A 22,306-nucleotide genomic window follows, 5' to 3' on the forward strand; every position below is an offset into this window, starting at 1 on the left:
TCTTGAACATATTAATAAGGGTTTCGGCCCGAAACGTTGCCTATTTCCTTCGCTCCATAGATGCTGCTGCACCCGCTGAGTTTCTCCAGCTTTTTTGTGTACCTTTAATAATGCATGTTGCCTTCTTTGGCAGAGTATGTTTTCCACGCTTCGGATGAAGACATTTCTCTGGACCTACATCTTAAATACCCCATTTTTTATGATTGGGGCCCATGGTTCTGGACTCCCCAGCTGTCGGGACGTACTTCCTACATTTATACTATATGGTCCTACTGGAAGCTTATAGATTTCTATGAGCTCCCAGTTGTTCTTCTAGACTCCCCAGAATCATAATGCCAGTTATAACTTTGGAAGGACAAAAAATCAGTTTGTACATGGTAACTTCCCACTAGCAGCAGTGACATAAACAGCCAAATAATTAGTTGCAAATTTATCAGTTGGGCAACACTTAGAATCTGCTTTGGACAATGCCGTAGGATCTTTTAAATCAACCTGGGACATGGTCTTGGTTTAATGTCACTTCAGAAAGATGGGATGATGCAGCTTAACACTCGATTGCCAGATCAGGCTGGATTTGACACTCAAATTCTATAAAGTAAAAAATGAACAGTAAGCTACACGCTCAAAAGTGACATCTCTAGCACTGAGACTGACACTTTATGAAGGGCTTACAGTGCCTGGTTTAAAATGCAAAGAAACCAGAGACAGAATGGCCAGTGTCTTTAGAGATTCTCAGTGACAACATTGGTTTGCCTTCTTTGGTCCACTTTTATCATCTTTTCATCTCTAGCCTGTGTCCACAATCTGCCAATCAAATATCCCCCCCCCCCCCATACTCGTATCCAACTATCACAGAGTCTGAAGAAGGGTTCCGACCCAAAAAGCAGCCTTTACATATATTCTAGAGATGCCAGCTGACCCACTGAGTTACTCCAGCACTTTGTGTTCTACCCAAGATTCCAGCATCTGCATTTTGCTTGTGGATAATCACTGCATAACAGTGGTTTGTTAGATTTTAATTCATGAATATTAAACACCTTATCTATACAAGGTAACAAGAAGGTTCTAAATATCATCAAGAGCATGAAATCATAATGTAATCATCTGAAGAAATTCTCTCACCTGTACTTCCGTTTTCTTGAGTGAGACCGTGAACGAGAACGTGTGCGAGATCTAGTAAAAGATCTGGATCGGGACCGAGAGCGGGACCTTGAGTGGGATGATTGCGACCTGGACTTTGAACCTGCTGGCTTCGACATCTCTCAAACGTGGAAATGGCAAAGTGATCACCTCCCTTCGAACCTATCAATAAGATAGAAATATTTAAGAAAAAGGCCAGAGGAAAGTGGTTCAAAAATACTAGAGACCTAAATTGCATGAGTAAGTAAAGGAATGTTAGTGAAATACATTGAAGAAACAACACCTCAGAACCCATAGATGGTATTCTGTCCATCAATGCACATCAAGCCTACTTGGATTATTATACTTTTAAAATGTTGTCCATTTAAAAAATTTTGATAGCAGGAAGAAGAGCAATGTACTCCGAGCTCCTGTTGTATCAGGGCTTCCAGTGGGAACTGTACATGTGAAGAGATAGGGAGAGCCTGTATGGAGTTGGGTTTCTAGATCCTAGCCAGAACTAGGAAAGAGCTGAAACAGAGGTGACAATTCCTGCTTCCATCTTCCAAGAGTATTCCTTAAATCAGGATTTTGTCTGGTACACGGGGATGGGGCAAAGAGCTGCGGAAAGTGAAAGCAGATCCAGAGCTTATCTTGCTATTCGGAGTGTGCAACACTACTTTCTTTTGACGGGCAATATATTGTTAATACCAAAATCCTGATTCAATACTGCTCTAACAGTCTGCCTCAGATGGTGGGTTTCTGCCCAGCAAGGTATAGTAACAAACTGGTAACAACAGCTACACTCTCACACTTGCTGTTCCTGAACTACTGGTTCCACTTGCGTGCTGGGATAAAGAGTTCCGAAAATAAGCTCTCACTGGATAAACCCATTGTCACAGCTAAGTTAGCCAACTATAGTGACCCCGGGCGGATATATAAAAGTATATGCTGACCTGTGTAAGAGGGCAATGCCAAGCAAACAACAACAAAAACACTGGAAATAAAAACAGAAGACGTGGAACCATACAGCATGTCAGGAGGCATTTATGGAAAGAGAAGTAGAATCAACAGTCCAGGTAGGAGACCTTTCATCAGTTTCCCTTTCGACAGACACCCCCTTACCAGCCGAATGCTTCCAGTTTTTCAGTGCTTCGATCCTTGCACAGGAGCTTGCACGTTTGAAATTATACTGGAAATACTATACGCCAACATTATCTCAGGACAGCAAGAGACAGACTTAATTTCTCTTGCTGGTGGCTATTTTTTTTACAAAAAAAAAGTTTGAATGTTAGAAATGAACAAGTTAAGTTTCAGCCGATATGTGAGAGGGAAGACAAGAGGGAAATTTGCATTGTGCTTTAATGGAACAATATAGCAGGCCAAGCAGAGAACACTCTATTTATACCTCTCAGACAGATCAGCTATGATTAATTAACAAGCTTTCATCACACTATTTTAGTGGACAGCAACAGCATGTGCCTGTCACCCTGCCAACCCAAGTTTCTACTCTATCATAGTTGTTCCCCCTGCTCTCTCCAACTACCCACTTTGTCACTTAAAACACAATCTTCTCACGTTTCCACTTCTGGTTTCTCCCCGCTGCAGTATTGGCAGTATCTTCAGTTTTTATTGCAAAATGAGCACATAGTAGTAAAACTATGCCATCAGAAAAACTGCAATTTTGGGTCACATGTTTAATGAAGGCAGAGTGCTCATTATTTAACCACATTGTGAACAGCAAACACAAATGTACCAGTAAATCTCTCTCTCATATCTGGAAATAGCACCAGAGGTCCCGGATGGCAGTAATAAAGAGGTGTATTGTAATAGTTTATCAGTCCAGATGAAAGGTTATCAAACTGAAATGTCAACTCTGTTTTTCTCTCCTGACCAAGCTAGTTCCCGCATTTTGTTTTAGCTTAAATGTTTAGCATTTGCAGTTATTCAATTTCCTTTGCACACATAGATGACACAGAGACACATTTGGTAATTCTGTATGTAGTACCAAACATTTTCGTTCAGCATCTGTTAAACTTCCATTTGAGGGAGTGTTACACTGCTCTGCCCAAGATCTCATGAATTTCAAACAAAAATGGTCCACTGTGTCATTGCAGGAAACAGAGTTTGAGAGACTTTTTTTTAAAACCAGCAAGTGTGCCAAGATCAGGAACCATTTGGAGCGCTACGAGCAATGAGTAGGGAGAAGAAATGATTTGATAGGATTTTCAAAGACTGAAACATGAAAGCCAAGTGGCCTCTCACTGCTGCATTGTTTGTTCTTCAAAGAAATCACGCCGGCTCAATGTGTTCATTAAAGAGCTCAAAATAAACCTCCAATTAATGCTCTTATTGAAAGTACCTTGACAGCATTTTTTGTAATATTTATTTGGGATATTCTTTTTTTTCCACGTAGAAATCATTCTATCAACACTTAATTTTAATTAACAAAACATATAACACTAGTCATATATACTTTTTTGAAACTGACACACGATGAACAAAATTTAGTTGTACTCTGTTAACGGAGTAACAGGAGTTTTGAACTTTGAGGTTTCATTTACAACTAGAGGAGAATTACTCTCTCAGGGAGTAGGCTAAAAATAATTTGTGCCCAGCAATTCCATTCCAGTTATTAATTAAACATCTCCAAGTCACAGTCTTTAGCCAGGTAAGCTAAAGGAGTCTTTACCGGTTGCCGACTTGTGAGATGAGAAAACAAAGCACTCTCCACATAAATCTTCTCAGAAGAGAACAAAGGTTAATTACTGGGAGGGAGGGAGGTGACGGCAAATGCGATTTGAAAACTTTTGCTATTTCCCCAAAGTCTAAATTCCTAACATCTCCACCTGGTAAATCATTTCAGACTGTCATTAATTGTATGCCCAGAGCTGTGCCTGTGATTTGCTGTGTTTATTTTTGTCTGTCTGCATTGACCCCATGCCACAGTCCGAAGCTTCAGAATTATCTCCAGAATATAGGCAAGAGGAATTCTGACAATGAGATCCTTGGAACTGAGATATGGCCTCAACATCACTTCTCGCTTCTTAATTTGGAGCTTTGGGGGTGGGGAATGTGGTACAGAAGAAAAAGTGAGAGGGAGGAGTGGACCAAAGAGAATGAGAGAGAGCATGAGGGAACAAGCTGATGTATTCAAAGGTGTACAGAGGGATTTAGATTCGGAGCATGGAATCAGGCCCAACTCACCCATGTCGGCAAATTGGATTTGGAAGAAGTGGGCATTAAGATCAAGGTAGGAGAAAGGGGGAATCCACAAGATAAAATGGGAGAAAGAAAATGCTAAAACTAAAGAGACAGATGACAGTTCCTGACTCCTAGTATGATTTAAAGATAGTCTGGAAATAGGCCATTCGGCCCACCAAGTCCACACCAACCTTCAATCACCATTTACACCATTTCTATATACCCCACTTTCACGTCCATTCCCCACACACTAAGGGCAATGTGCAGAGACCATTTGACTTACAAACTGCATGTCTTTGGAAAATGGGAGGAAACCAGAACACCCAGAGGAAACCCACATGGACACAGGGAGAACGTGTGACCAAACCACACAGGCAGCACCCCAGGGCAGGATCAAACCCGGTTCTCTGGCGTCGTGAGGATGCAGCTCTACCAGCTGCACTATTTTTTTTGAGAGAACATTAAAGGTTGATTGCACAAGATTCTCATTCCATTATACGAACTTAGCCTCCCAGCAGAGTAACTTGATACATTCATGCAAATCTTCAGGCTTGCATGTAATAGGTATGACAGTTTAATATAATCTGTTTAAGAGTATGTTGACTTTGTCTGTACTGCGGCAGACTGTTAATGAAGCCACTCTGAACCGCTTCTACTCAAGCACTGAGCAGACTGCGCAGTAATAAGAAATTGAATCAACGTATTACTAAGGTCTCTTTGCTGATAGAGACCAAATGGTGCACAACATCGGCACCAGATAACAGTAAAGGATGAGCACATCCACATCTCCACACCTGTCTAATAACAACCAAAACAAGTACACTGTACTAGTAGGTAGAAACTTCAAGTTAATTTTCCTCCAGTATATTGATTTTCAGAACTTGCATTAATATCACACTTTCCATCTTCAGGATCCCTCAAGCACTTTGAATCAATCATTTTCTCCACTGCAATCACTAGTGTACAGGGAAGAACAGTAAACCCACAAAATGCAAGCATCACACAAATCTGTCTGTTTTGGAAATCCTGGTTGAGGGATAAAATTACCTGGGTGTCTGGTCAACAGAGAAAGCACTACACCCACTACGACAGAGGGCGGTTGTCACCTTTACTGGCACCGACAAAGCCCATGGGAGATTTCACATAGCTGTCAGAGACGATTAACTGCATAGGATGATGGAGTTCTCTCAGGGACGAACACATGCAGCATTCATGACAGTACCTTGCATGGCAATTCATTAAAACAAGAAAAGGGGACTAATTTTTCAAATTTCAGTAAAGTATTCGGGTATTTTTTTTTAAAACTGTACATAAATGACCTGAATATTGGTATAGCTGGCAATGCAGCTTTAATTTCTACAGATGATACAAACATTAATGCAATAGAAAAATTAGTAAATCAGGAGAGTACAGAAATCTGTAGAAGAGAAGGCATATTTTGACTAAAGTAAGCTTTAACAGTACATGTCTGAAAAACGGAGCAAGACTAGCATTGTAATGGTGGGGACTCAAAGCAGCAATTATGGTGCAGTGTAACATGTTTTTAAGACCTGAAGAGCAAATTGTAAGAATTTAAAAAGCATGTGTCTAGGATTAGAATATCATGGTCCAATGCGATTCATTTTCAACAGATAAATGGAACAGGAAAATGCTTTGGAATTTGACTATAATGTTGTACAAGCTGCGGTTTTCTCTACATCCAACAGGGAGAACTCCATAGACAAAGTATTACTTCAGGAGCTATGGGAAAAGAGTAATTTTCTCTTCTAGTAGCTGGCTAGTTTGAGGAGATGAATGACTGCCTTCATTGCCACAGTAATTGTGAAAAATGTTGGCCAAGGCCCTGGAAGAACAATTGACTTCACAAGTCTGTTGCACTGTTCAGCGAGATGATAGCAGAACCAATCTTGGCTCCAACTCCAAAAATCCTGACCAGTAACATGATTTGCCCAATCCCTCTCCAGATGCTGATGATACTGGTTGTCTTTGAGGCAGATCAAATCTGCCTCAAAGATCCCTTCAATAGTGGGGAAGTGAGTACCTGTGATGGACCAGACAGCATCCAATCTCTTTTGTTCCTGGGCGTTCACATCTTTAGGTCACATCTACTCATACTGTCTTTACACACCAAATATGTCATCCCAGGCTCCAGTGTAATGTCTTTGCATTCTCCTATTTGCTTCTGCAAATCTAAATATGCTACAACTACTGGTACTCTTTATCCACCCTGTTTGTAATATCCTAGTAGAACTCTACATAATTATCAAACATAATTTCTCTTTCATAGACATGTTGACTCTGCTTGATTACCTTAAGATTTTCCAAATCTCTTGCTATATCTTTTTAGTCGTGGATTCTCATATTTTCCCAATGAACGATGTTAATCAAAACTTCTTACAATTTTACGCTTACCATCTTCCTCTTGAAGAGCGGTGCTACATTTGCAGTTTTCCTCTCCTTTATAATCTCTCCAAAATCCAGATTACAATCAAAGCATCTACTATCTCTGCTGCCATGTCCGTTAAAACCATGGATGCAAGTAATTAGGTCCAGATTTTAGCCCCATTAGTTTCACTCATTGCACTAGCTCCACTCTTGAAGAAACCTCACTCTCATCAGTATTCAAAGAGAAAACCTATATTTGCAGTGGGCACCTCCATTGCCTCCCTGCTTGTTCTTTTCTGCATTGGGAGCCTTCCTATCCCCCTGCCTACACACACACTAGCTGTGGTGTGACCTCCTTTTCAGATTTACAAAGTCATCAGTCTCAGAGGCACCATGGTAACTCCTGCCACTGTTCCAGCTTTACAACCTGGCCTGAGCTGCTACAGATGTAGACAATTCCTGCACTTGTGGCTGCCTAGGAAATTGGAAACATCCATGATGTTCCTCATGGCACTGGATTTACATTCCACTCGGCTGAGTGCCTGTCATTCTGTAACTTTACAACTTATAAATTTATAAAGAAATCAGACAATAGAAAATACTCACCAACCAGGTCCCTGTCTCCAGTCAATAGCACCTCTGAACTGATACAGTTCCAAAACACTGCACCACTGTGTTCCCATCTCTTTCAAATTACTCGGGCTCACTTCAATTTCTACTGCAGTCTCAGTTAACATAGAGAAACAGAGGAGAAACCAACCCCGGGGAAAAGAGGTAATCCCTGTTTAAGCTCCTGCAGGAAAATAGATTCTGACTAAAGAAAGCCCCAGCAAGCAGAATTGACTAAGATGAGAAAACAAAAGGTCGTCAAGGAGTGTAGGGCTGCAGAGGGTGAAACTGTGTAAGGAATGAACGTAACAAATTTTTAAATGGAAGCATTGCCAAATTGTGAGCTACTACAGATCAGATCGAGATGAGCGAACATCTTGTTCAGAAAACAGAATACCAATTTGAGAACAGACTGCAACATAGCATATGAGCCTCCAATATATTCTGTTTTAAATCCCCAGGTCCATACCAACTAAGAGATAACAGGGTACCAGAACACCACAAAGCATTTGAAACCTACAGCAGCGTTAAAAAATAAAATGCTTTAATTGCAGCCAAAACTAGGAGCTCTGGCCAACATAGAGATAACTAAATACCGAGCGAAGGACATTTGTATTGCTGAGCTGCCATTTGAGACAGATTTCAACATTTTGGCTCTTAGCCTCCAAAATGTTGATCCCACTTAAAAAAAAAAAATCAGGGTAGCTGGAGTGAGACAGAGGAGGTGGAAGGAACTTGCAGAGCAAGAAAGAGATCTTGATTAAAATTATAGTTAAAGGACAATAAATCTGTCCACAGCTCCTCACTGATGGCTACCAGTCTTCTGTTGGTTCAGCTGTCATGCTCCGATTGGTGGCTTAGCTGTTCTTTCCAATCTGTTCCCCAACTATATCAGTACATGTCCTGTCGAATAATTTTTTCCAGTATACATGACAAGTTAATCTCTACATTTCAGGGGGTCATAGTCAGTTCCTGCTACGACAAGTGAACTTGACTACAAAGAACCAAGCAGATTTCTGTTTGCATTTGTTGCTGACTGACAGAGTGGATCAGCCTGTGACAACAGCAGTGTGATACAGCATAACAGAATGTCAAGGTCAAGGAAATATCTCCACTTTTGTTGATAATTAATAAAAAGAGATATTGTACTGCCAAAGTAAAGAACATGCAAGCTTATGCAAGAATGGAGACATATGGAAATTATATTCACAAAGCAGCCTGCACAGCTTTAGGATGCTCCCGAAGGACAACAATGAAATCCACTGATCTACAGAGGTGCTGTTGTTTATTTTGAAGATTAATACACTGGCCAAATTTTAAGCAACTAAGTTTTTTAATGGTTTAAGCAACATGTATTGGTTTTTTAATGGTTTTCGCTGTGGAGGAATGTTGACCATGTCCAGACCCGATTTTAAATTATTGTATTGACCCAGTCACCTGAGCGAATAATTTCTTTATCTTCCTCACCTTGGAAGCTTTATCTTACTTTTTTGTTCCATGAGAAACAATCCTGTAATACCATAAAAAACAGGAACAGAAGCTATTCAGCTCCAGGGAAACAACATTACAGTATTTATCCTTTAAAATTACTTACTACTTCTCAATAATACCGCTTCTCATTCTTCTAATTACAGATCCAGCCTGTTTAAACGTTTCTCAAGACAATCGTTCCATACATGGGATCATCCTCATGAGCCACCCCTGAATTTTCATGTGCAAGGGTTGAAAATTGTATATAGAGCTTCACTAGTGCCTTGTTCAGCTGTAGAAAGACATTCCTACCTTTATATGCCAAACACCTCAAAATAAAAACCAACAATATATTAGCCTCCCTGATTACAATCTTGCATCTATAATGTTAGCTTTGTTTTTTGAATCTGCCTGGTCCATCATGGGCACAGACCTCCTCTCCATCAAAATAATCTACGAGAAGCTTGAAGTCCCACATCACAAGGTTGAGGAATAGCTTACCCACCATCGCGGAGCTGGCCGAGTTCGGAGCGGGAGGAGTGGTGGTGGCACGCGGCTGCGGCCCGGCCCCGGGGATTCGGAGGCTTACCGCAGATCTGGTAGACAGTAACACCGGGTGCCCGCGGGGGTCCCGCTTTTCGGGGCTTCCGCAACGGCGACTTCTCCCGCCCGAGTTGCGGGGTTGAGGATGACCTGGAGTGGGGCCTTACATCGCCCGACGCGGCTATAAATGACCGCGGGACTTGTTAGCGCACGCTGGGGGCTCCAACACCAAGACCCAGAGCGCGGCCTTGCATCACTCAGCGCGGCTTTATAATTGCCGCGGGACTTATTTACCATCGCCCGCCGGGGGCTTTGACTCTGACATCAGGAGGAGAACGAGGAGTGCAGGGGATAGATAAGACTTTGCCTTCCATCACAGTGAGGAGGAGATTCTCTGTGATGGATGTTTGTGTAAATTGTGTTGCTTCTTGGTTCTTCTTCTTGTTTGTATGACTGCAGAAACCAAATTTCGTTTGAACCTCTGGGTTCAAATGACAACAAATAAATTGTATTGTATTGTAACTGTATTGTAGCTGCTTTCCTTAAAATATCAGGTCCTTGAACCAACCCACATAACCCAACCTTGACAACCGAACAGCAAAGGCCCACTTCTTTCTTGCACTACTATCGACTTGTTTATTTTTAACTTGCACCTACATCTTGTTTTTTTATCAGATTTCCTTCTTTTAGAATTTAGTGTAATGTATAACTTATGTATTTGTATTACTTGAGTCTGAGTTCTCCTTGCACCCCCCCCCCCCCCCCCCCCCCAATCATGAATGTAGAGTAAACCTTAGACATTGATAGGTATGACTGTAAAGAAATAACACAAGACTATTTACAAGATTTGCTGAGTGCAAATGAGGCGTATTCCTACTTGGAGTAACAATAAGACGGCACAGTGATGCAGCTAGTAGAATCATTGCCCCACAGACCAGAGATATGGGTTCAATCCTGAATATGATTGTTGTCTACATGGAGCCTGCACCTTCTCCTTGTGATCATGCGGGTTTCCACCATGTGCTCTAATTTCCTTCCACATCGCAATGACATGCACTTACTAAAGTTAATTGGCCACTGTAAATTACCAATAGTACGTAATGGCTGATAGAATTTGGGAGGAATTCAGAACATGGAGAAAAAAAGTGGAATTAATATTGGATTAGTGTAAATGAATGGCTAATGGTTGGTGTCTACTTGGTGAGCCAAAGGGCCCAGATCCTTACTGTATCTTTCTAAGAGTTTATTTCAACATAATAAAATGCAGCTAGAAAAAACAACCTGATTGATTTGAATCTTTGACAGACTGTGAGGATACTGGGGCAGGGAAGAGTCAGGTGGAGAATGTACCAGCAATTGATGCAGAAAGAATTGTTATATATAGAATCCTGCCTAAATAAGAAGGGTGACATGCAATGCTAGAGTGACTGAGGGTGCACAGTTTCGAAACACAAAGCTATATGGGGGAGATTACCAAGGATGCTGTTCATGATCACAATGTCGTGAAACTTGCACAGCAGAATGAATGGGAGTGGGGGGGGGGGGGGGGGGGGATGAGAGAGAGTAAGTTGGCTTACAAGCACTAGACATAAGGACCATAATCTGCAAAATGAAAACTGTCACAACTGAGGTGCTGGATTGTCAACTCTTAACCAAATTCAAGCGGAAAAGTTGATATCAGAAATAAATGCAGCAGGGAACCAATAAATATGTCAGCTCGCACTGGACGAAGAGAATTAAGTAAAAACAGTCAACTCACAATGTAACATTGACGATAGCAATGACTAATTGGCACAAGTGTCTCCTGGGATGAAGAAGTTATTGAATAGATTAGTTTATTGTCACATACACCCGGGTGCAATGAAATTCATTGATCACAATGAAACAACAATACCACGATGATTCAAAAAAGGGTGCGGCAAAGATGTAGTACAATCTATAATAGTGCAAAAAAAACAAAAAAACAGTGCAATACCATAATTACCAATCTTTCAAAGCATTTGATTATGGTCGAATTCTGGAGCTGCTGGTGGTAGTCATTGAGACAGGTTACTTTAATTTTCTTTGGTTATTTTGATTCCCTCATAGAATGGAATGTTTTATAAGGAATAACTGAGCAGGCTGAAGTTAGGGTGAGAGGTGATCTTATCAAAACAAGATTCTGAGGAGATTGCACAGTAGATACTGAGAAATTGTTCTCCATGTGAGGGAATCCAGAATTAGGGAGTTAGATTCTTGATAATAGACAATAGGTGCAGCTTAGGCCATTCGGCCCTTCGAGCCAGCACCGCCATTCAATGCGATCATACCTGATCATCCTCAATCAGTACCCCATTCCCGCCTTCTCCCCATATCCCCCGACTCTGCTATCTTTAAGAGCCCTATCTAGCTCTTTCTTGAAAGTATCCAGAGAACCGGCCTCCGAGGCAGAGAATTCCACAGACATAAATTATCTTTAATTTAAGATAAAAGAGGATTCTTATCTCCAGTGCCACGAATCTGAGTCCAAAACCATGGGACCTGTCGAGGCCGCAAAAGATGAAATCTGGACTTTGGAAAGGCAAAGGTCATGAGAAATTAAACAGGAAAATCAGAATCGTATCAGTTATCGTTAGTGAATAGCAGAAGATGAGCTTGTGAATAGCTCGAGGAGGTGACTCTTGCTCCTATTTCTTATTCGGTTAAATGACCATAAACACTTTAGGACTTCAAAGTCTTGCAAGTCTTTCATATCCATATAAGAGGGAACCATGCAATGAGCCTATAATTTAAATACCAAATCCAGCCAATGTCATCCCCTCCCGGAGGTGCAAGATCATATCTAACTGCATTAGACTATTCTGTTCCATGTTCTTACCCATGAGTAATTTCTCATTAACACAACAATCTCAAAACAGGTTATATGACAATCTTCTATTTCTGAATGTGGAGCAAGAATCCAACATCTCAGAGATGAGACACAACGATTTTGACCTTCTCAGAGGAACTAGTTGTTCAAAATGTCTGCAGCTGTTCCTCCTTCAGTTGGCACCATAATCTCTTCTGAATTTTTATAGCTATAAATGTTCTGGGTTAAATTTCAAGATTAAGCTCCCATAATCAAAGTCGCAGCCCTTATAAGCAGCTGTACGCAAGCAACACATCACCTGTTTGAATCATCATCTCTCACTATGCCAAAAAATACAATGGTCATTCGAGCAATGAAAGAGCCAGCCAAATGTCTCGCAGTAAACACAGGTTTGATGGCTCATTCAATGGTTACACACAGCAGAAGGCGTACTAAGACCTAGAGTAGACCAAGAATATGCAACCTCCTACAACAAACCTACTATCCCTAGAACGTCAAAATAAAGCCCACTACACTCAATATCAAGCTTATACCTTTCAGAAAAGGCATCTAAAACTGCACACAATATTCAAGATTCTGTCAAAAAAGTCCTATATAAATACATTATGTTCTACATAAATTACACTTGTCATGATAAAGCCAACATACTACCTACTGTACAAATCACATATTGCATCTGTCTACAGGCTTTCAATGAATTCCAATACATCTGAACAACATTACCCAATCTCTGACTTATCTGAACCACCTACATGCCATGTGTCCAAGCCTGTATCTCCCACCCATGACGATGTTCCAGTCCTCCCGCAGTTTCTATTTTCTCTCCCCAAGACCAACAATCCCATCTCCAACTCCCTCCCACTAACTCCTCCCTGGTAATCCTTCTCCCAATATTGGTCCCTTCTTCCCAAGTAATCTCCTCCCAAATTTACATGGTCTGTTACCTGCACTACCTACAAGAGTTGCTAATGAAGAAATGGCATTTTCTGCCACCTGGTGGCTTTCTTTGGTCTCTTGCCTGGTGGAATATACCAGACTCAAAATGAGATCTACTCTGCTAATTAAGCAAAGAATTGAATGTTCTTGAGTTCGATCACAACTATCTAAACCGCAATTCCATCCATCTACGATAAGAATAAAGACACAAAATTACCAAATTAGTAAAGTAGGGTCCAAAATGAAAATCTTTGTGTGGGGCCAGAAACGAGTTGTTAAATGAATATTTAATGTCATAATTGAATATAGAGAAAGACATTGCAGTTAGAAAATTTAGAGAGGGAGATGGTGGAACTCTAAAACAAATTCTCACCAAGGAAGTTATTAGATGTCTTATTGGGCATAAATAGATGAAATAAATCTCTCAAGACCGAATAACAACATCCCTTACTGCTATAGGACAAGGGCATTGCCGAAACTTTAGACATGTTTATATCTTCTCTGCCCATAGTTGCTGGATGACTGGAGAACAATAAATGTGGTACCTTTATTCAACAAGAGCATCAGGTACGCCAGTTAATTACAGACCAGCGAGTACAACATTAGCAGCGAGGAAATTATAGAATCACATTTATATATTGGGAAAAAAATTAATGACAGGTATAATTTACGCGCATCAGGCATACATATCATAATGAACAATATTGCATCATTTGAGAATGGTCTGGAGATTCAACACAGAAGCCACTGTTGTGACACTTTCAGGCTTCTGGAAATATCATTGTTCATACCTACAGCTAAAGGACTCGATACATGAAGACAAACATATTCTGTAGTCTCCCTCCTGCAAAAAGTAACATTCTACGCCATGTACCTTGTAATCGTTACTTTGACAAGCAAGTCCAAACATATCATTAAAATGTTAACAATAAAAAATCCTAAAATTAAAAAAGAAAGCAAGGCTTTAGGTTTTATTTGACTAATTTAATTGAATTTTGAGAGAAGGTGACCAAATCTGTCATTGTGGTCAATGTGCTCGATGTAATCCCAGTGGGCGTCAATCAGGCCTTTTGTCATGGAAGATTGGTGCAAAATTAAGAGCCCATGGGATCCAAGGCAATTTACCAAATTGCCTCAGAGATTGGCTTGAGGGGGAGAGTGATGATTGTTTTTGTGATTCCAAGACTGCACCAGTGGTGTACCATAGGGGTTGGCACCGGGATTTGTGTTGTTTATGATATATAATAAAACACCGAACGAGTACATCGCACATGATTAGTAATTTCTCAGGTAACACGATTGCTGGTGTTGTTGACAAATAGGAGAGTAGTATTTGGCTATGGGATGATAATAATTATTGATCATAAGATGGGCAGAGAAATGTACTATGGAATTTGACCCTAAGAAATCTGCATCATATTTTAGGCAGACTAATACAATTAGAATATACCCAATAAATTCTAGGATCCCAAGAGGGGCCTTGGTGTACACGTTCAAGTATCCTTGAAGACAGTAAAACATGTAGATAAAATGGTGAAGGCAGCATACTAGATACAGTACATTCAGAAAGTATTCAGATCCCTTCACTTTTTCCACATTTTGTTACGTTACAGCCTTATTTTAAAATGGGTTAAATTCTTTTTTTTTAAATCATCAATCTACACACAATACCCCAGAATGAAGAAGCAAAAACAGGTGTTTACAAATGTTTACAGTAATTTAAAATAAATAATTAAAATATCACATTTACATAAGTATTCAGACCCCTTGCTAGGACATTCAAAATCAAGTTCATCCTGTTTCCATTGGTTATCCTTGAGATGTTTCTACACCATGATTGGAGACCACCAGTGAGTGGTAAATTAAATTGATTGGACATGATTTGGAAAGGCACACACCTGTCTATACAAGGTCCCACAGTTGACAGTGCACGTCAGAGCAAAAACCATGTCATGAAGATGATGGAATTGTCCATAGACCTCTGAGACAGGATTGTGTTGAGACACAGATCTGGGGGAAGGGTATAAAAAAAATTCTGCAGCATTGCAGGTCCCGAAGAGCACAGTCGCCTCCGTCATTCTTAAATGGAAGAACTTTGGAACCACCAGGACTCTTCATAGACCTGGCCAAACTGAGCAATGGGGGGAGAATGGTCTTGGTCAGGGAGGTGACCAAGAACCCAATGGTCACTCTGTCAGAGCTCCAGAGTTCCTCTGTGGAGATGGGAGAACCTTCCAGCAGGACAACTATATCTGCAGCACTCGACCAATCAGGCCTTTATGATAAAGTGACCAGACGGAAGCCACTCCTCAGTAAAAGGTACATGACAGCCCGCTTGGACTTTGCCAAAACGCATGAGAAACAAGATTCTCTGGTCTGATGAAACCAAGATTGAACACTTTGGCCTGAATGCCAAGCTTCAAATCAAGAGGAAACCACGCACCGCTCATCACCTGGCCAATACCATACCTATTTTGAAGCTTGGTGGTGGCAGCATCATGCTGTGAGGGTGTTTTTCAGAGGCAAGTACTGGGAGACTAGTCAGAATCGAGGGAAAGATGAACGAAGCAAAGTACAGAGAGATCCTTGATGAAAACCTGCTCCAGAGCATTCTGGATCTCAGACTGGGGTGGAGGTCCACCTTCCAACAGGACAACGACCCTAAGCACACAGCCAAGACAATGCAGGAGTGGCTTTGTGACAAGTCTGTGAATGTCCTCGAGTGGCCCAGCCAGAGCCCGGACTTGTACCTGATCGAACATCTCTGGAGGGACCTGAAAATAGCTGTGCATCGATGCTCTCCATTCAACCTGACAGAGCTTGAGATGTTCTGCAGAGAAGAATGGGAGAAATTACCCAAATACAGGTGTGCCAAGCTTATAACCAAGAAGTCCCTCTTGGGATCCTAATCATACCCATGAAGACTTGAGGTTGTAATCAATGGAAAATGTGCCTCAGCAAAGTACTGAGTAAAGGGTCTGAATACTTATGTAAATGTGTTATTTCTTTTTAATTACTTTAAATTACTCTAACACCTGTTTTCGCTTTTTTATTATGGGGTTTTATTTCTTTTTAATTCTGGGGTATTGTGTGTAGATTGATGATTACAATTTTTTTTTTAATCCATTTTAGAATAAGGTTGTAACGTAACAAAATGTGGAAAAAGTAAATGGGTCTGGATACTTTCTGAATGCACTATAGGTTTAGGGTGATGGGGGAAAGATTTAATAGGAACCAAGTGGACAACTTTTTCACTTAGGGGGTTGGGTGTAGGGAACAAACTGTCAGAAGAGGTAGTTGAAACAGAATTAAAAGGACATTTAGCCTGGTACATAGATAGGAAAGGTTTAAAGAGATATGGGTAAGACATGTGACTAGTGTAGATAGGAAACCTTGATTGGCATGGATGAATTGAGCCGAAGGACCCTTTCAGCGCTGTTTGACTAAGATTCTAAATTCAACAGGAAAAGTGCAAATTTATTAAGACGTTCATACAATGTAAATATAATCCAACAAACCTCACTGGTTGCCATCAAAAGCCGAAAATCCCCACATATCTAAACAGCACAGAGTGCAACCACTGTCATAGTCATTGCTCATTTATTCATCCATTTGCAGGATCTGTGCATTATTAGAAACAAGGAACTATAGATACTGGTTTACAAAAAAAGACAAAGTGCTGGAGTAACTCAGCGGGTCAAGCAGCATCTCCTCGAGAATGTGAATCGGTATTCTTTCAGATCTGAAGGAGGGTCCCGATCCAAAAGTCACAAATCCATGTTCTCCAGGAGATGCTGCTTAACCTGCTGAGTTACTCCAGCACTTTGTCTTTTTCTGAGCACAGCTACTCAAGCCAACATTAATTCCCAATGCCTCAATTCCTTAAATGATAGTCCTTCTGTTGAAGGTGCTTCAACAATGTTATTGGAGGAGAACATGACAGATTAGGTGACAAATAAATATATTTCCAGTGACAAATAAATATATTTCCAATTCAGGATTAACAGCGATTTAGGGGCAACATGTAGATAGCAGTGTTGACATGAGCTTGCTGACTGGTGCATTTTGGTGGTAGGGGTAATGTGCTTGAAAGATGCTGTAGAGATAGCCTTGTACGGGTTTAAAAGGGATTTTTTAAGATTTAGGACCATACACAAATCCTTGACAATAATGTCAATTTGAAAATAGTTCATAAAAAACTGAACCTACACAACAGGTTTTCTGCCAATATCTTGATTCTTCATGTTTTTATCCAAAACACTCTCATTACGCCACAAAATCCTCAGCCCAATAAGTCAATTCTTCTCCCCCATCTAGAGAGGCTCTCCTTACACCTCCCACCAATTCAAGCAGTGGTTACGATGAAAAGCACAAACATTTATTGTAGAGCCCCTCAAGCTCCAGCTCAAACCATTTGCCTTTTTTGGTCTTCTTGACACTGCATCACCAGCGCTCGCCTGAACATTTGCATTTTTTGAGATACAAATATCCTTCATACCCACCCTCCCTAGGAACACTCACATTTGCCTATTCCTATAATAAAATCTTTCCAAACATAAACATCTCCCAAATAGTTTCTGGGAAATATTAAAACTGCATACATCGGAATATAAAATAATCAACCATAAGGGGGAAATTAACTTAAAATAGAGGCAGGGATAGTGGATGGAAAGAGGCAAAAAGAGCTGGCAACAAAAAGAATGCTTATCTTGAATGTATGTTGGCCTTATCAGGGCATAAGAGTAACGCGGTTGGCAAGTGTAACACTGGCAATTGCTCACCCACATTATTCCTATAGCATCACCCAAACCCATAACCTCTAACAGTTATTTCCCGTATGGGAATATGACAATTGCAGATTCTCCGCCAAGTCACCCCGACTTGGAGACATCATTGGTCCACTGTGCAAGGTCTAAATGCTGGATTCCCCAATCTGAACTGAACTACAGGAGTACCTTCTGCAGACGCACTGGCAATTCAAGGTGGTGGCACACCAACATTTTCTCAAAGATAATTAGGAAGGGTAATAAATGATGGCCTTGTTATTGACATTCACATACCGAGAAATACATGAAAAAAATGCTTCTCTTGTTGGCTACATATGGATACTTTTTCCTGCTGTTGTTTGGCTTAATAGGTTTATACAACTTGTAAACAGTGCATTAGTAGTTCCTTAAAAGTTAGCTACTGCTTTTTTATTACTTATTATTTCGATGTGGTTCCCCAATCTATTATTGATAACTCACAGCTTACAGCTTAATAGGTTATTTAAATACAGGTATTCATCCAAATAGTTTTCAAACTATATATGAAATTCTTCTTAGATCTTCCAGATCACTAATTATTCTTCTCACCCCAGTATGCTTCATGGACACACTGATTTAGAACACTTCCCCTCCACCAGTCTGAAGAATCATCCTAATCCAAAACGTCACCTATCCACATTCTCCAGAGATGTCGCCTCACCCGCCATTATTCCAGCACTGCGCATTTTTTTTATAAACAGCATCTGCAGTTCCTCGTGTCCATTTTACTGCTCCATTGTGAAATCTCAAGCAATGGGCAGCACCATGGTGTAACAACAGAGCTACTGCCTTACAGCGCCAGATACCCGGGTTCAATCCTAACTAAGGGTGCTTGTCTGTATGAGATTTGTGCGTTCGCCCCGTGAGCTGCGTGGGGTTTCTCCGAGATCTTCGCTTTCCTCCTGCTCCAAGAATGTACAGGTTTGTATCTTAATTGGCATGATATAAATATAAAATTGTCCCTCGTGTGTGCAGGGTAGTGTTAATGTGCAGGGATTGCTAGTCAGTCATGCATTCAGTGGGACGAAGGGCCTGTTTCCATACTGTATCACTAAACGATACCTATATTGAAGAAGTTCTCTTTCTACCCCCCCCACGCCTTAGCTGCATCAAACATCATTCTACTTTCTGAATCAAGATTCTTAATCGCTTCTGTACATCCCCTTAAATTTAAAAAAAAAAAAAAAAATTAAAAAAACAGGCCTATCCCCATTTTCTTGTCCATTTTGATCATTTCTAAAGTTACACATCTAGGAATATTTATGTTGCAGCCATGATCAGTCACTTTACAGTCAAGTCTCAGAGATGGCTATTGGATGTTCTAATTTATTTTTATTTGTACATTTAATTCACATGCATTTAGATAAAGAGTGATCAATTTTGTCCTTGTATTGTTTTACCCTGCTCCAACACAAATTAGAATTAAACTTTTATTTTGTATACTTTGTCAAGTGTGTTCTGGTTATCATTATGATGAAAGACCATCGACCCGTAATGTTAACCATTTCTCCCTCCACAGATACTGCCTAACCTGCTGAACATCTCAAGCACTTGCAGATTACACAGAACCTACAATGTGAATAGTAAAGCAAAACCATGTTGATTATTCCATACTTCAGATGTTGTAGAGATCTATACCTGCATGCAGGAAGACTTGGACAAGTACTGGCACAGGCTGTTAAGTGACAAATGACAGTCACAATATGCAAATGGGCATATTGAACAACTACACATCAATCACTAAATACACCACAATAAATATTGTAACAGGTATAATAGTCCAGAAACTTAACTGACTAACCATTTAAATACAGCAGCTATAAGAAGGGCCAAGTCACTCACCTCCTGCCTACCAAAAAGGATGGTAAAGTGTCCTGCACGTGGCTCGATGAGTAAATTTCCACAAACAGCTGAACACCACCTAGGAAGCAATTTGCTTGACTGGTATGCAACCTCTGGCAAAGATTCCCTCCCTCCACCATGGCAGCAGTGTACTCCAGCTACAGTGCAATGCAGCAACTCCCCAAGGCTCCTTGCCAAATCTGAGACCCTGCCTTCTAGAAAATACGTACGGAAGGCACATGAAAATACCACTACCGAGTTACATACAATCCCAAGCTGAAAACAGACCAATGATGGAACTTAAATAATGGTATTAACATTTTAAGAAATAGAAAATGCCAGCAAACTGGTCAATGACAGCCCCACAATGTTGGCAGTGGCATATTTTGCAATGACAATGCATTTAACGAGTTGCAAGATTGCCAGACAAATAAGCAAACAAGAGAATTGGGAGTGGTTTAGATTTCAGCAAATGAGGCCAACGAAATTGATTATGAGAGCAAAGTGTAATCATCCAGGGAATACAAGTAGTTAGTAAATCATTTTATAAATACATAAAAATAAAAAAGGTTAATGTAGCCAGCTGTCAACTCCCTATGGGAGAACTCAAATGGGGAATAAAAACTGGTGCATTAATTAAAGGAAAAAAAATGGTGCTTCTAATTTAATTAAAGAAGTCACAAATATATTTCAAAAATAGGGAACCAAGAACCTAATCAAGGTGAGAAAATATAAGTTAGGGAGACACAAAACTGCAGATATTGGTTTACAAATATAAACACAATTGCTGGAATAACTCAGCGAGTCAGGCAGCATCTGTGGAGGACACAATACAGGAAAGGTATCGGGCTGGCACCCTTCTTCAGACTGATTGTGATGGGGGTGGGTGGGAGAAAGTTAGAAAAGAGGAGAAAGCCAGACAAAGTTTGGCAAGTGATAGGTGGATGCAGGTGAAGGGGGTTTGATTTGGCAAATGGATGGATGAAGGCTAGATATGAAAGTTGGACAATAGGGTGTCAGACAAGTAAAACAGTGGGAGGGTGTCAGGATGGAGGGATATAGGTGGAAGGCAAGGGAGGGGTTTGTTACATAAAAGTGGAGAATTCACTATTTAAATTTAATATCAGTTCCAAAAGCTATAAATTCAGAGAGACCAATAATTTGCATTGCAGAATACAAAAGGTAGCTATGGAAATGGTGGGAACATTGGTTAATTTACCGGAATGCTAGATTATGAAATAGTTCTCGGATTGAAGATGACAAATATGACCCCACTATCTACAAAAGCAGGGAGGGAGAGAGAAAGCAAGAATCTATAGACTAACACCAGTTTAACCCATCAGTTGTCAGCTGCTAGATGCTATTATGAAAGAAATAACATACTTGGAAAATATCAAAGGAATTTGGCAAAATCTACATGGATTTTTGGCCGCTTTAATCTGCCTGATTTTTTCCGACTGTAAAGGACTCGGATTTTAAGAACCCCTTTGATAATATCACACAGATGATGTTAACACTTAAATTTAAGCATACATTGAAGGTACTGGCAAGGGGTGAAAATTGTTTGGCAAACAAGTACAGGGAGAATAAGTTTCTTGGCATTAATATTGTGCCATTAATGCTACTGTCGTAAACAATCCGTATTGACGCAACGATGAACTCACACCTATGCTGCTACTTCCTTTGGTAACTGAAGAAATTCAGCATGTCCACAAATGACTGTTACAAGGTTCAACAGATACACCACAGAAGCATACCTTCGGGTTGCATCACAGCCTGGTTTGGTAACAGCTCTGCCCAACACCGCAAGAAATATTAAAGTTGTAGATGTAGCCCAGTCCATCATATAGAACAGACTTCCCACCATTGACGCCACTTACATTTCACACGGCCTCAATCAAAAAAACAACCATCAAATCAAAGACATGTCCCACCCTGGCCATTCCTTCTTCCCGCTGCTCCTGTCATGCACAGAGAACAAAAGAGCACACCACCAGACTCAAGAACAGATTCTTCCCCTTTGTTATCAGGCTTCTGTACAGATCTTCTATAAGCTAAGGTACTGTCTAATTAATTTCTATTCTATTGCAGACATTGGATTTTGTCTATCGAACAATAGTTCAGCAATGTTGAGAACTATATTCTGCACTCTATCTTCCAATTTGTTCTATAAATTATACTAGCGGTTGGCCTGATTGTATTTATGTATGGTATTGCCCGATATGATTGGAAACATGCAAAACAAAGCTTTTGGCTGCACACCCTTATTTGACAAAAATAAACCTAATCCGAAGAATCAGAGGGTTTATAAATTATCAATGATTTAGATAAGGCAACAGCCTGTAATATTTCAAAGTCAACAAGCATCAGTAATTGAGTGAGATAGTGAACAGCGAGCAGAATATAAAGAGGTTCCAACATACAAGCAGATCAACTGGCTATGTCAGTGTTTAAGAGGGAACTGCAGATGCTGGAGAATCGAAGGTTACACAAAAAAATATGCCCCTCAGTCTGAAGAAGGGTTTCGGCCCGAAACGTTGCCTAT

General features: G+C 40.4%; 1 protein-coding gene across 4 annotated transcripts in view; it reads right to left on the reverse strand.

Moving 5' to 3' along the window:
* LOC129709621 (thyroid hormone receptor-associated protein 3-like) overlaps positions 1-22,306 on the reverse strand; it is a 112,443-nt gene that overhangs the window by 42,203 nt on the left and 47,934 nt on the right. For all 4 annotated transcript variants that reach the window (XM_055656086.1, XM_055656084.1, XM_055656088.1 and 1 more), the window contains exon 4: positions 1,123-1,302. In XM_055656086.1, coding sequence (XP_055512061.1) covers positions 1,123-1,259 — 137 coding nt within the window. In that variant the 5' untranslated portion in view covers positions 1,260-1,302. The remainder of the gene's footprint in view (positions 1-1,122; positions 1,303-22,306) is intronic.

This window comes from Leucoraja erinacea, chromosome 26, assembly GCF_028641065.1.
Source record: "Leucoraja erinacea ecotype New England chromosome 26, Leri_hhj_1, whole genome shotgun sequence".
NCBI lineage: Eukaryota > Metazoa > Chordata > Chondrichthyes > Rajiformes > Rajidae > Leucoraja > Leucoraja erinaceus.